Source organism: Tripterygium wilfordii, chromosome 10 (genome assembly GCF_013401445.1).
Source record: "Tripterygium wilfordii isolate XIE 37 chromosome 10, ASM1340144v1, whole genome shotgun sequence".
NCBI lineage: Eukaryota > Viridiplantae > Streptophyta > Magnoliopsida > Celastrales > Celastraceae > Tripterygium > Tripterygium wilfordii.
In genome coordinates, this window is record NC_052241.1 from 9,217,122 (window position 1) to 9,232,586 (window position 15,465).

A 15,465-nucleotide genomic window follows, 5' to 3' on the forward strand; every position below is an offset into this window, starting at 1 on the left:
ATTGATACCAAACTCAAATAGAAGATTAATTACAAAAAAAGAGTAATTTTTACAAATTTTATTTGATAGGATTATTTAATTTAAAAAAAGATTGACAATCTAAATATCCAAACTTAGAGATAAAAGAAAAAACAGGGCATTTGAGGTTTCGGCCTTTGGGCCTGCTAATTGTTTGTTATCTTTGGGCCTACTAATTGTCGGTCTCTTAAAAAAGTAAAGAACGAATACATGATGCTGTTAGTTGTTCAAAAACGTTTGTGCAACGAAAGCAACGCAGCGCCACACATCTCACTCCTTCCGTTTTCCTTCATCCACAAGTGCGTCGTTCATTCGACCATTTTCTTCTCGGTACGACGCTAAGCAACCAATGATTAAAACATGACTGAAATCAATTCAAACTTCTCTTGAGCACTTCATCAAACACTTTATCTACATCTCCAATGGCGACCGCCGCCGCGGCCACCGCCACATCTCTGTCCCTCCTCCCTTATTCTATTAGCTTCTGCGCTGAACGCCCAACCAGTTCCTCGTTTTCTTCCTCGTCTTCTTGTTTTTTTGGTAGTGGATGCCACAAGGGTTTTGTTACTTTGACGGCGTCATCAGCATCTTCTTCTGCATCAAAATTTAGTACAAGAGTACCTGCCAATCGTGTTGGCACTGTTATTAGTGCTTCTGGTGATTACTATGCCACTCTTGGGGTGACTAAGTCAGCCAGCAGCAAAGAGATAAAGGCCGCCTATAGAAAATTAGCTCGTCAGGTACTACATCCACTTTGTCGTTCTTTATTATTATTTTTTCTGTTTATTCAGTGATTTCTTTTGTTGGAGATGTCGAGAATCTGAAGAAAGATTAGGTAAAACTGAAATTCAGTAATTAATAGAAGAAAAGATAATGCTACTGGACACTCGAGTTGTGAAGAAGAGTTGTCGTATTTCCCTTTTAATCCGCTTGATTTATTTGAATTGTATCAATTGTTAACGGCTATTGCCTATTGGTAATATTTTTTGTTGCTAAGAAATTTTAGAGAGGAATGAGCAAAATTCAACTTGTTATACTGGAAGAGAATGTAATGGGTGCTACTAGGAAAATAAAATTCCTGAAACTCGATTAGCTTAAGTTGTGCGTAGGAAATTTGGTTCTGTCATGGCTGGTTAGAATTGCTAAAATTTGGGTTGATTGGAAGCAAAAATGTTTCTCTGTTGGGTGCTGGGCTAATTGGTTACTCCATTGCACTTCTTCAACTTCAATTTTTGATCCAATCCACCACTAGTTCTGGACTTATGGCTTTTGTATGTTTTCCCCTCTTTTTGGCTATCCTGATTCCTGACCTTTTTTGCTGTGTATTTTGTTCGGAAGTACCATCCTGATGTCAACAAGGAGCCTGGAGCAACTGAAAAATTTAAGGAGATAAGTGCTGCATATGAGGTATGCAATTCAAATGGAAAATTTATCTTCAGAATACTTCATGGCCACATTTTAGTATGCTTTCAAAATGCTTACTGTGTCATTGAATTGAGTCATGAACTTACGCTGTTATCTTGTATTTTTTTCCTAAAAAAATCTCTTTTATGGCCTACTTCTGATTTGGTGGAAACTTATGAGAATGTTACCCAAGTTCTATTGCTATACGGTAGTATGATAAATATGTAAGTGCAACTATGTGTGACGTGGCAAAGGCTTCAGTTTTGTTTAGCAATTATGTAAAACAATACTTTGCAGGATGAGACTTTGAGGGGATATTATTTGTGGATGGAAAAAGTGAAATGACATTAACTACAAAAGGGACCAAAGATAGTTTAAAAGAGAAAACGTCGATGACCTTAAGAAGTTTTGCTCATTGCAAAATTTTGGACTCTAAATTAACCATTAATGGTATTAGACTACATATACTAAAGACTTAAAAAAGCACATTCATTTAGAATAAGATATTTTTGATAGAGTTCACCTCCTCATAACATTTTGTTGTTTTGAACCGAGGAGATCTTGGTCTAGTGGTAGCCTACTCCTTAGGACTTGATCCTGGACAAGATCCCAGGTTCGAGTCCCCTATCACGCTTATTATTCTCGTCAAGAAAGGAAAAAAATTGTTGCTGGGTCAAAATGTATTGAATCATCTTTGGATTGCTCAAATACTGGGCTTCATGGTGGTGTATATGTCAGCCTTGTTATGCTGTCAGCTATACTGTGGCGTGTGCAAGGAGGAGGAGATCGTCGGACACATCCAATGGACATCTACATTTAAGGACAAAAGCTTACAAAGTACTGGGATCTCCTAGGCTGTAGTTGGTTCAGTACAAGATGAGATTAAAAAAAAGCTTGGTCTTACTAGAAATAATTACGGTATACCTATTTGGGAGCATGTTCTATCATCGATGCTTTATGTGTATTTTGTAGGCATTGCTATGAACATTTTCTGGATTGCATTGTCTTGTTTCAATTTGTATTTATCACATTGTCTTTTGAATTCTGAAGTATGACACTGTCAGGTGCTATCAGACGATAAAAAGAGGGCTCTCTATGATCAATATGGCGAAGCTGGAGTTAAGAGTACTGTAGGAGGGGCATCAGCTACTTATACGGTACTGTGTCTATCAGCATACTCTTTTGATGATGATATGGTTCTAATAGTAATTGGAGGAAAATAAATTAGCATTTGAGTGAAGATTGGCTAGCCTGCTTATGGTTTATGTCCTTGGGTTGGATGCTATTTTTATTTGTGGATGTTCTCTTAGGGCAATATAGCTTCCACTAGGTAGCCTAAGGTTAAAATTTCTAGCATCAGCAATCAACTATTGCTTTTATGCTTGTTGTTATTACTGTTGAGGGCCTCCTTCGTTTGAGGCCAGCCACCTTGCTTTCAAAGTTTTTCTATAATCTTCCACATATTTCTTAACACTATCTCCAGTGGTGTCATTTTGCTATTTGCAAAGACGTTTTCTTTTGTTTTAACCAGTGTTGTTAAAGGCGAGAGGCGCACAAAGGCGCACCACCTATCAAATGCCCGAGGCGCAAGGCGCACGCCTAGGCGCGCGCCCGAGCAAAACTAGGCGCAATTTTAAAAAAAAATGATAAATATATGATAAAGCTTAAAATTCCTGGACTGCACAAGGTATCTAGCTCATTGTAATATAAGTAACTTTATTTATATTATAAATGGATTACCATACATATACTAGTAAGTGTAAATTATAATATAAATCACTCCTGTTATGTGTTTTTTACTTTTTCTTGAAAAATTCAAACCATTTTATAATGATAAATTAAGGAAAATTGAACAGACCTGAGAAAATAGACTAATAGAGTAATTATGCTCTGATATGTGTCATGTCTACTTTTGTATAAAAAGTCAACATCCACATAAAAAAATAAAATAAATACTAATTTTAGAAGAAAAAAAAGAGTCTGTCTTCTTCACTTCATCTTCAACCTCGAGAACAAACCAAACGTTGCTTACAAGCCTTCCCTTCACCATTGACAACCCAAAAAACAACACACTTAACCTTATTTCTCCTAGGCGCACGCCTGACCAGCCTTGCGCCTGGTCTGAGGCGCGCGCCTAGGCCACGCCTGGCTGAGGCCAGGCGAGGCACCTAGGGTGCGCCTCGCCTCGCCTGGAGCGCCTAGGCGTGCGCCCGGCCGCCTCGTGACAACACTGGTTTTAACTTGTTTTAGCTGATTGGGGTATCTATTGCTGTCCCTATTTTTTTCCCACTTTGATAGAGAAAAATGCTAAATGCTACCTATAGATAGTGACTGATTTTTTTAAACTTTTGTTATTCAGAAAGATAGAAAGTAGAGAAGGTAGAATGACGATTGATAGCAGAACGGATTTCTATCAGATAGAACCGATACCTTTTTCTATAGGCATCGCAGTGGAATCATCTAGAAGTCATTCTGCAACTGCTTAAGTTGCAAATTGTCTTGAGTGAAGAATAGTGCTACATGCTGCTTACACAAATTTTTTTCCTTCAGACTAATCCTTTTGATCTATTTGAGACATTCTTTGGACCGAGTATGGGTGGTTTTTCTGGTATGGGCCAAACTGGATTCAGGAATGGTCGCCGTAATACTGTTACCAAGGGCGAAGACCTACGGTGAGTTAAGGTTGTGTTTTTAGTTGGGACTTTCTTTTTCAATGCCAACTGCTATTTGTTTTCTTGATACCAATTACATTGCTGTTTTTGTTTTCTCAATTTAGTGCTGACATAAGAGTTCATCCCTAGGAGGCTAGGACTTGTACCCAACTACAGAGTTTACGATAATTGTTCAAGTATCAAGTTCTTGAAGTTGTTATTTTAGTCTTATATGTGTGATGAGAGTTTTGAAACAGTTGTACTGATAGAGCATAACCATGCAACTTAGCTAATATTTTATATATATTTATATCCAAATTTGCTTACAGGCAAACATGTAGCCTAGCGGTAGAATTGCAGGGGTGCAACCTAGAGGTCACAAGTTCAATTCCTGGAAACAACTTCTCCACATATTGTGCTGGGGGGGGGGGGGGGCAAGGTTTGAGTACATTTTGTATGTCCCCGACCTTATCCACTGAGGGAGCCTTCTGAATGGGAGTTGTTTACGACATTTAGATTTGCTCATTATGCTTGTGTCATGAAGCAAACATGTTAGATCTAGATTATTACCTGGAAATAGTTGAATAATTCGTTCAAATAATTTTTTTAACAATGTTACTCGTGACTTGTCTTCAATTAGTGCTACTCCTGCAGTCTTGCCACAGATCGAAATAAGATTATTAGATCTAAAATAGGAGTAGCACATGAAGATAAGTTGCGAGAAAACTGCTTAAGATGAGCATATATAATGTAGAGATAGCGGTACGGAGGTGAGGATAATCGCGAGAATTTTTGTAGGAAAAAGTAGAAAGGGAGGAGGGAAACCTAAAATAAACATGGCTTGAATGAGCATGGAAGGATGTGGATTCAATAGGAGTTGATGAAAGTATGTCCTAAATGGAAATAAATTGTGGAGACGAATACACGACGTGGGTTCCATTTGATTTTCTCGTAGACTCATGTAGCCGACCACGGCGCGGAGGATGATGATGAATGGTGTTTCTTGCCATCTCAATAATGTGCACCTCTTTTTCCTTTTTTTATAAGTAATTATGTGCACCTCTGTTGAATTATATAAAGGTTATTAAACGGATTGTAAATCCAATGAACTTATTATTTTTTCAAAATTTTCATATTTGAGTTCCTTAAATTGGAAATAGAACATTTGATTTGACTCAGTCATTTGTGCTCCAGTTATGATGTTACGCTAAAATTTTCTGAGGCTATATTTGGAGCTGAAAAAGAATTTGAGCTTTCCCATTGGGAAACATGTGAAGTTTGTGCTGGTACAGGAGCAAAGATTGGATCCAAGATGAGGATATGCTCAACTTGTGGTGGACAGGGCCAAGTTATGAGAACTGAGCAAACGCCTTTTGGCTTGTTTTCACAGGTGATTGCCCCCTTCTCGTTTATATTGTTGCCAGTTTGCAACAGAGATATCCACTCCAGCTACACTGATGGAGCCAAAATAGTTTACTTGGAAAAGTTTTCAGGATGTGTTCTTGTTTTTATCTTTAGTTATTATTTCTTTTGGGATGAAATAGTGGTTCTGGTTGTCAGCAAAACTATAAAATATCAGTATGCAAATGACAGATAGGACTTCCTAGATATGTTAGAATCCTGAGAAAGGTCCAATTGAGTTATACGTGATTATAAAGAAAATGATATAGTTGTTTTTCTTTGGATTGATCATCTGCACCCAGTAATTTTCTTTCCTGTTTTAACATACTAACAGTGGTTTGTTGTGCATTGTTTTTAATTTGCCATCTTCTTGTCTACCTTAGGTTTCTGTATGTCCTAATTGTGGAGGTGTTGGTGAAGTTATTTCTGAGTACTGTCGTAAATGCTCTGGGGAAGGACGCATACGTGTTAAGAAAACTATCAAAGTTAAAGTTCCCCCTGGAGTGAGCACAGGCAGCATTCTTAGAGTTGCCGGAGAGGGCGATGCTGGACCTAGAGGGTATGTGGATGACAATTTCTTTTATCTCTAAGTTTCAACAGATTTTTTTGTCACAGAGTCTAGAGTTGTTGACTATCTCCTGGGGTAAGTAATCTTCCTGTTAATCTGTTATATTAGAATTTTCGCTTTTTCTTTTTCCTTTGTAGTGCCAACCTGTCAAGTACCTTGATTTTCTGGTGAAAAGATATTTAATACTTTGCATCCAAGCATTTTTCTTTATTTAGTATATGTCTTCAGAAGCTATCAAGATGGTATCTGTTGTTTTCATAAATGATTTTCTCGTTTCTTGCAGGAGCCCTCCAGGAGATCTTTATGTATATCTTGATGTGGAAGAGATGACAGAAATCCAGAGGGATGGTACAAACCTTATCTCCACAACATCTATCAGTTATCTTGATGCCATATTGGGAGCTGTTGTTACGGTAATCTTTTATTGTTATTAGTTAGCATCGGCAATTGAATTTATTCGTGCTTGAATTCTTAACTATTTTGTTTTTTACTTTTTCTATTTGATACTTGTCTAATTTTCTTACTATCTGCCCAGAAAAAAAAAAAGTTTTAATATTTTGAATCTGATGCTAAATGTCGAATAATTTTGCTGGTCGCATAATTACTTAAAGTTATCAGAATATTTTTTGCAAGTTTGTGTGTTGAAGGTTCAATTCTCAGAAACAGCCTCTCCACATATTATGTGGGGTGAGGCCTGCGTACATCTTGCCTGTCTGACCCCGCCACTGTGGAAGCCTTGTGTACGGGTGTTGTTTAGCTTTGTGTGTTGAAGTTATAAGATTTCCGAGCATGTACATTCTTAAATTTTTTGAGATTTTACGAATGGTATAATTGAACACTGAGATATGCATGCATAAAGTGTCTCTGCCAGATGCGTGATTTCTTTCATTGCAACACTGATTACTTATTGTTGAAGGAAAACTGGTTGAAGTTTTTGCTGCGACAACACTTTTATTGAGTTTTTTCTTTGAACTCTTTTGGGGAGTTTCAGCTTGAGCAAGCTTAAGAATTTTTATAACCTTCAAGAGACAGGTGGATGTCCTATTTGCCAAAAGTGCTTCCAGGCTATGATATGTCATTGTAACCTCACTAACCTGTGTGTTTCTATGACGTTCATATTTGTTTCAATACTTCTCTGCAGTGTTTGTTTGCAGCGTCTGGCTTTGCATTATCGTTTTGTACCATCTACCTGACATGAATATTGGCATTTAACCAGGTGAAGACGGTAGAAGGTCTTACTGAATTACAGATTCCAGCAGGAACCCAGCCCGGAGATGTGTTAGTCCTGGCAAAGAAAGGTGTTCCCAAACTGAACAAACCATCGATACGTGGCGACCACTTATTTAAAATTAAAGTTACCATACCAAAACGTGTTAGGTATGAAAACCTTAGTGGAAGTTTACTAAGAAATAGGATTTGTCCGCATTTTTTTAATTTTATCATGTGTACTTAATCATGTCAAATACGTTTATGTTCAATTCTTGGTGCATCACTCTATACTTTTCTTTGAAGTATGATGCTGAGCTGAACCATAGTTGTAGATTTATGGTGAAACATGCAATACAAATTTATGACTCAGCATCATTGATAGTTAGCATCAGAGAACATCATTGATATCCCATTGATGGTTAGCACTTAGCATCATTGATAGTTTGATACTTTCTTGTATTTGTAGTGTGAGTATGCATATATTTTCCTTTCTGAAACTAAATTCTGCAAATTCTTGCTTGTATCTACAGTGCTAGAGAGCGTGAATTACTGGAAGAACTTTCTCATCTGAATGACCCAACCGGTAGACCACGAACTCGTCCAAAAACTGAGCCTGCTAGTAAGTGTTAGCTTTGACATTTTTTGAATTAATGTAGTACATGTATCTTATGTAGCTTGCTTGAGTGCCATTTTGGGATTTGATTTTTAGCAAATATGATGGGAAATGTAGCTTGGCTGAAACTTGATTGTTACTGTTGAAGCCAATTGTGAAGTAATTTCTCTTACTTGGGAATGGAGAAAACTGGCAATGTGATGTTGTTGTTCATCTGTTATGCAAGCTGTTATGTTAGGTTCTTGGATTGTATATTCATTGTGATGTTTACTCCTTCAGCTGCAAATAAAGAAAGTCAGGACGCTGTCACAACAAAAGCTGACGAATTGGAAGATCAGAACGATATATGGCAAAAGTTAAAAGATTTTGCTGGGTAATAATTCTTGTATGCCTATACATTTTAATATTTGGTTTATAGACCCGGCCTAACTCTGATTGTTCGTGAATTGCTATTACCTGTGCACTAATTTGCTAAGCTCTTTCTGCTTCTGCACTTTTTACTTTTTGGAGCTTGTGCTATCATTATTTACACATGTTTTCTACCCTGAGGAGTGAGAATGACTTGATGCTTCTTGAGTTTTTCACTAGATTACTTGAATTAATATGAGCGGAAGCCACTGGTCGTGGATGACAGGCTATAAATGGTTACGCCCTCATTGATTGAAAGTTTGAAACTTACCCAGATACTCTTCTTGTGACACTTTTTTTCCCACTTGAAAATGTTTTTATTGCATGTTCCCACTTCAGACGCAGTATTCTTTTTTAGGGAGGTTCATTTTGATATTCTGCTCTCTGTTTTCTCTCATCTTATTGACACGCAAGAATGGCGAAATTTGCAGGTCTGTTGCAAATGGTGCTCTAAAATGGCTCAAAGACAACCTGTAGCTGGATGTAGTTCTTAGGTGAAGTCCTCACTATAATCTTCTCTTCCGAATCTGTTTCTCAAGAACCATGAAGTCATTCACTTAGATTGGATGTTGCCTTTGGTTATCAGCATTTTGCGTCGTAATGAAATGGACCAGTGCATATATTCTTTCATTGTTTTCGCCTTCTATAAATCTTTGTAGATGATGTATGAATATAGATTGACCTCTTTCATTGATGTGTACTCCTGAGAGTAGGAAAGGGCCAATGGCAGCTGCATGTGGTATTGTAGTGAATAATAGAAGTACAATTGAATATTTTTCATTCATATCAATTAATTTTTGATAATTATTTGTGAAAATATAAAAAAAAAATAATTGAGGACAAAATTGAAAAAAAAAAAAAAAACTCGTGTTTTGATTCTGAAAATGCTGTCAACTGAGATGAGTTGAGAGTGAAAGTGGCTTTAGTTTCAAATGTATTGCGGTGTGGTGATATCGTAAATTGTAGTTCATTTTGTCTCTTTATATTTTTTAATGTCAATAATTATCCTTCCTCTATATAAATTAAAATATGTTAAAACGGCATCGTTTTTCTTGTGCGTCAAACAGCGACCAAAAAGAAAAATCTCCCAAACCGATAAGTTATCACCCTAAATTTTTGTCTTCAATTTCTCCTTCAGATCAGAAGCCACAGATACACAGATAAGGCAATTGTTACGCTTTCTTTTCAAATTTCAGTTCATTTAGAGTAATATTTCGCAAGCTTAATCTGTTTATTTCTTTCAGGATTGGCAGATACAGAAAACCCTAAGCAACTGCTGTGAATCGAATTCGGATTAAGCGAAGATGGTGTTGGCACAGTTAGGCGGGAGCATATCCCGTGCGATCCAGCAGATGAGCAATGCCACAATAATCGACGAGAAGGCGCTGAACGAGTGCCTGAATGAGATAACCCGCGCTCTTCTCCAGGCTGATGTCCAGTTCAAGCTCGTCCGCGACATGCAGAGTAACATTAAGAAGATTGTCAACCTCGAAGATCTCGCTGCCGGCCACAACAAGCGCAAGATCATCCAGCAGGTTTTTTTTCCTTCATTTTTATCCTTTTTTTCCTTTTTATCGGTTTGATGTCTCAATCTGCGTGCGAGTGAGGACGTAAGAAATGGGCGCAGAAACAGGCGTAAAAGCTGTACAGGCATATTTGAGTGAAAACTCATCTCTTGAAATTTCTACCAAGTCCAAAGATGTGGACTTTTGAATCTATGTCTGGTGGTGTTGTAGTATTTTGAGGGAACAAATTCCTATTTTGTACAGAAGAGGCGATGGTGGCGAAAAACTAGTATGTGGACAAAAGTGAGCCCGTCCAAACATAAAATTTTGTTAGGAACAGGAAGCAACGAATTGGTCTTTTTTGGTTTATGAAGCTATCTTTAATCACACCCCAGCAGGCAATTTGAACATACCCTAGTATGAAATGAGTTGAATGGTTGAGAGTTTTCGGTTAAAAGTTACTATTTAGTTTTTTCATAGTGATTATGGAGGAAAGAGAATGAAAGAACAATTGAGAAGCACCACTGGTTCAAGTGGTTTCTCTGAGAACAGGGCTTCAAATCCCCCATTTCCTTTTGAAGAATAATTATCCTTGTACAGCTTCTTTGCGAGATTTCTTTTGCCACCTTGGCTTGTGATTCTTCTTTTAGTAGTGTTATCTTCACAGTTGATTCTATTGTGGGTATGGCTTTTCTGTTGGTTAGTGTGTTTTATGCTCTATATACGGTTATGCTTTTACTTTATTAAGAGGGATGCTTTCTTTCTAGGCAATATTCAATGAACTCTGCAAAATGTTGGATCCTGGGAAGCCCTCTTTCACTCCTAAGAAAGGGAAAACAAGTGTAGTCATGTTTGTAGGTTTACAAGGTATGAAAGTTTTCCACATTTATTTGATTGGATTGTTTCAAGCTAAATCAAATGGAATAAGATTGTCACAAATTATTTGGACGGAGCAGATTCCATTTGTTCCCGATCATTTCAATGACTGGTTTCATTTTATACTTCATATTTCGTAGCTTTGATCACAAAACGCTTATCTGTGAAATGTGTTCGTGGAAGTGTAAATTGTCACCCTTTTGTTACTTGTCTTGTGCTAGATTTATAGATTTTTTTTTGGCAAATCTTCAGGATCTGGGAAAACCACAACATGTACAAAGTATGCTTACTATCATCAGAAAAAAGGTTGGAAACCAGCATTAGTGTGCGCTGATACCTTCCGAGCTGGTGCTTTTGATCAGCTGAAGCAGAATGCCACCAAAGCCAAAATTCCTTTCTATGGAAGGTACTTTTTTACAGATGAGGTTGCTGTGGTTATAATGAATAATTCTATGATTTTTTTTGTGAGTCACTGTTTCTTCAAAAAACTTTCTCCACAAGGTTATTAAATTTTAAATATTGTGGTTGCAAAGACAGGGGAATTGGCTTGAATGATTTTTTGCCATCAGGGTGCACATTGTTTTATTATAAATATGTATCGTAAGTTCATTGTAAATGACAAGATAAGAGAAACGGTAAAATTCCCCTGAAAGTTGACTATTCAACCTGGCATTTTTTTTCCCATTTTTATGCACATTTATGGTACCATGTTATTTCTATGTATCCACTTAGCACTAACTTGAGCAAAGTTATACAGCTTGTTCTTTTATGTTGTTGGGAAATTTGGTAATCATGCTTTGACAATGGTTCTGATTCTGAAACATTTTTCTTATCTCAGCTACATGGAATCCGATCCAGTGAAAATTGCTGTGGAAGGTGTGGAAAGATTTAAAGAGGAAAATTGTGATCTTATAATTGTCGACACTAGTGGACGCCATAAACAGGAGGCTGCTCTTTTTGAGGAAATGCGTCAAGTTTCTGAAGCAACGGTGATTTTTTGGTTTTGCACGCTCTTCTTTGACTAATCACCTTGTATGTTTATTGATGAATTGTTCATTATGCGTTCCCCAGAAACCAGACCTTGTTATATTTGTCATGGATAGCAGCATAGGTCAAGCTGCATTTGACCAAGCTCAAGCATTCAAGCAAAGTGTTGCGGTTGGAGCTGTGATTGTTACCAAAATGGATGGTCATGCAAAGGGTGGTGGTGCACTTAGTGCGTACGTGTTGTCTATACTTGAGCTCTCGGTCCATTTTGGTTTTCTTTGATGTTACTTTTGTATACATTTTCTTCTCTTGATCTTTTATTCCCCCCACTTTTCATGACATAATTCCTAGCTTGTGCCACAAACTCAGGAACAATAGATAACATTAATAATGAAGCTTTAATTTTGACATATCCAATTGTTGAAAAATATGCGCAAACAAAAAAGTAAAACAATTTAGTTTGATGCAAATAAATTAATTTTTTAATACTTTTAAATTACCTGTCAATGCATGTAGTGGGAAATGTGAATGCTTCGTTGGATATGTGACCACACAATTAAAGATAGTATAAGAAATAAGATTATTAGATTTAAGGTAGGAGAGGCACCAAATGAAGATAAATTATGAGAAAACCATTTAAGATAGTATGAGCATGTACAATGTAAAGATAGTGATGCGACGGAAAGGGAAATCGAGAGAATTTGTATAGGAGAGAGTAGAAAGAGAAGATGAAGACCTACTTAACATGGCTTGAATTAGCAAGAAATAATATTGATTCAATACGAGTTGATGAAAGTATGATCCTAGATAGAAATGAATGGCGGAGATGAATACACGTAGTGGATTCTCGTTGATTTTCTCATAGACTCATGCAATTGACATCAAACTTTCAGAATAAAGTTCCGGATGATGTTTGAGTCGTGTCAATAAGAAATGAGCGACAATGTTTTCTATCAACAACTTAAATGACTTCTTGTGCGGTGCAATTAAGTAAGATATTGAAACTTTTGGCTTTTCCGCAAAGAACTTGTATAATTTTGTAAGTTCTGACATTTTCTGCTCCACATTTGAATGTGCAGTGTTGCTGCCACAAAGAGTCCTGTCATTTTTATTGGGACTGGAGAACATATGGATGAGTTTGAAATTTTTGATGTTAAACCTTTTGTGAGTCGACTATTGGGTATGTATGACTTACTCAGTTATTTATGCTTTTGCATTTGATTTTCTTATGGCTTCTGCAATTGTGACTACTTCAAATCCTTTCCTAACTACTGTCCATTGTGAATATTAGGCATGGGTGACTGGTCAGGATTTATGGACAAAATTCATGAAGTTGTTCCCATGGACCAGCAGCCTGAGCTCATGCAGAAACTTGCTGAAGGAACCTTTACTTTACGAATTATGTACGAGCAATTTCAGAATATACTTAAGATGGGTCCAATTGGCCAGGTTATTATCTGGAATTGAATTTTGGTCAATCGTATTCCTCTTGCCATGTGTTGTTTACGTTCTATTTCTATTCAAAAGAAAAAAGTTATTGATGTTCTATGTCATTCTTGCCCTGAGTATGTGAGTATGCTAGAACTGCTACATTCCAAAAAAGAGTGTGCTAGAAATACCAGTTGACCCATTGATTGCAATGTGCTATGGAAACTCCTGAAGTATCACTCATACATAATTTTGACAACAATGAGAATTCTTAACAATGTCTCTTTCACGTGTCTAAGACATGTTCATTTTAGGTCATGCAAATGTTGCTGATTTCCTAAGAGTCCGGATATACTTTTATTGTCTACTTTCTGTTAATAGTATGTGTTCTGAATAAGAAACAAGGGCTTAGTTTATGGTGAAACACACTTGCTGAGAGGGAGAGGGAGAGAGAGGAGGAGAGAGAGTGGGAGAGGAGGGGGAGATTGAGAGATGGGAGAGGGAGAGGGATGAAGATGTTAATTGTTGATATTATGTAAAGTAATTTCTGATATCTTTGTTGTTGTTGCTGAACTCTATCTCTCTCTATGTTCTCTCATTTTATGCATTTAGACTTTTCATGGATCTTCGTTGAAAAAGCTTTGTCCTAAATATTCCTTTGGATTGTACACAGGTATTCTCAATGCTACCAGGATTTAGTTCTGAATTAATGCCGAAAGGCAGCGAGAAGGAAAGCCAGTCCAAGCTTAAGCGATACATGACAATGATGGATTCAATGACTGATGCTGGTGAGTCCATTAATATTTTATGCACTTGAGTAAACTTAGTTTTTGAGTGCTCCGGTGGTAGAGGTGCAATGGTACAACCTAGTGGTCACATGTTGAATTCCTGAAAACAATCTTTCCACGTATTATATTATGTGGGTAAGATCTGCATAATATCGACTTCTAACGTTTCTATTGTTGCAGAGTTGGATAGTACAAATCCAAAGATCATGAATGAGTCTCGAATTATGCGCATAGCACGGGGTTCTGGCCACCAGTTAAGGCAAGTAATGGATCTCTTGGAAGAATATAAGCGTCTTGCCAAGATCTGGAGCAAAATGAAGGGAGGATTTAAGATGTCAAAGAAGGGTGACATGAACATGAATGCCCTGTCCCGAAATATGAATGCACAGCACATGAGCAAAGTCCTTCCTCCAAACTTAGTGAAGCAAATCGGTGGTGTTGGGGCCTTACAAAATTTGATGAAGCAGATGGGTTCTAGCAAAGATATGATGGGCATGTTTGGTGGTGGGGACAAATGAAGTCGAGTACAGCAGCAGCCATGGTTGGATGTAACCTCAACTTAAACATTGGATCGGCATATAAAAGTTGAAGCCATGAACAGTATGCAAGATCTTTTATAGGCCAATGCACAAACATATAAAGTGGACTCTTCAATTGCTGTAACTCTTTAGGTGGAGAAAAGCAGCAAAATTTCGACAGTTGAGATGAGTTTCTGGTGGTTAATAATATTTTCATTGTTACTTGGTTTTCCATTTGGACATATTAACCGGAGGGAGGGAGGGTTGTAGGGTTCAAGTTTGAAGAATGTCGTGCAATTGACTCGGGGCTAACTTTGCATCTTATGAAACAGGGTTTGGTGGTGACATATCATTGCATGAAAGGGTTGCTTTGGAGCTTATGCTAAGCCTCCTGTCCTGTATGATCTTTCTAAGTTTAGGTTTGTGTTTTCTTATGGAGTCACAAAGAAGGTATGAGTGTGCTAGCTACTGTTGTATTTTTCTGCTGATATTGTGACTAAATATAGATATATATAGAGTGGTCCCTTAATCCCTGCATAATGTTAAAACAGCAAGAAGAGAGGTTATCCTCTCTCTCTCTTTCATTCGTGCATTATTTGTGTTCACAGCATTTGAATCAGAAGACGATATGGGGTTTCAAGTCCTGTCATGCTTTTCCACAGCTTTCTTAAACTTTCTTCATATTTTTCTTTGGCATCGAAGTTCAAGAAAGCTGTGGGATAACATGGCAAAAGAATGTGATGGACTTGGAATTAGTATTTTTATGGTTCATTGGTTCTTCAAAGATACACGTGTATTGGGTATGTTTTACGTTGGTTCATTCATCATGTCTATGAATTAATTTGCAGACCAATATATGAAACTACATGGATTAGTACTTGTATTTATCAGTAGGTTTTTTTTTTTAAAACGGAGAGGGGGTTCGAAACCTGATGGTCATTAGGATGGTACACACCTTCCTTATCTTTCCAATTAGTGGTTCGGGTGTATAGTTCATAAAACCTAGGCATATATTTCTGAAATCCTTTTTAGGATAGAGAACTATAATTGGCACATATAGCGAGTATCTCATCAAGCTATGTTCCGCTGTT

At 37.2% G+C, this 15,465-nt stretch overlaps 2 protein-coding genes across 3 annotated transcripts; both read left to right on the forward strand.

Moving 5' to 3' along the window:
* The first annotated feature begins 252 nt into the window (after positions 1-252).
* LOC120007523 (chaperone protein DnaJ-like) lies at positions 253-9,045 on the forward strand. The gene is made up of 11 exons (XM_038857793.1): positions 253-758; positions 1,357-1,425; positions 2,487-2,579; positions 3,973-4,094; positions 5,268-5,463; positions 5,858-6,033; positions 6,326-6,455; positions 7,259-7,419; positions 7,782-7,870; positions 8,144-8,237; positions 8,704-9,045. The coding sequence occupies exons 1-11, from the start codon at positions 441-443 to the stop codon at positions 8,747-8,749; spliced, it is 1,494 nt and encodes a 497-aa protein (XP_038713721.1). The 5' UTR covers positions 253-440; the 3' UTR covers positions 8,750-9,045.
* Positions 9,046-9,336: 291 nt separating this feature from the next.
* On the forward strand, positions 9,337-14,966 carry LOC120007522 (signal recognition particle 54 kDa protein 2). 2 transcript variants are annotated; one of them, XM_038857791.1, is made up of 10 exons: positions 9,337-9,437; positions 9,517-9,807; positions 10,545-10,644; positions 10,906-11,059; positions 11,492-11,642; positions 11,725-11,873; positions 12,720-12,820; positions 12,932-13,089; positions 13,742-13,856; positions 14,037-14,374. In XM_038857791.1, exons 2-10 carry the CDS (start codon positions 9,577-9,579, stop codon positions 14,372-14,374), a joined length of 1,497 nt encoding a protein of 498 aa, XP_038713719.1. In that variant the 5' UTR covers positions 9,337-9,437; positions 9,517-9,576. The 2 variants fall into 2 exon arrangements, with proteins under 2 accessions (XP_038713719.1, XP_038713720.1); XM_038857792.1 differs by lacking the exon at positions 9,337-9,437 and having other exon boundaries at positions 9,577-9,807; positions 14,037-14,966.
* The last annotated feature ends 499 nt before the right edge of the window (positions 14,967-15,465 follow it).

Coding starts and splice junctions, on each gene's coding strand:
- LOC120007522 (XM_038857791.1), top strand. CDS start 9,577: ATGGTGTTGGCACAGTTAGGCGGGAGCATATCCCGTGCGATCCAGCAG. Junction 11,874..12,719: donor GGTGGTGGTGCACTTAGTGC/GTACGTGTTGTC, acceptor TTGAATGTGCAG/TGTTGCTGCCACAAAGAGTC. Junction 13,857..14,036: donor GGATTCAATGACTGATGCTG/GTGAGTCCATTA, acceptor CTATTGTTGCAG/AGTTGGATAGTACAAATCCA.
- LOC120007523 (XM_038857793.1), top strand. CDS start 441: ATGGCGACCGCCGCCGCGGCCACCGCCACATCTCTGTCCCTCCTCCCT. Junction 759..1,356: donor ATAGAAAATTAGCTCGTCAG/GTACTACATCCA, acceptor TTTGTTCGGAAG/TACCATCCTGATGTCAACAA. Junction 6,034..6,325: donor GGCGATGCTGGACCTAGAGG/GTATGTGGATGA, acceptor CGTTTCTTGCAG/GAGCCCTCCAGGAGATCTTT.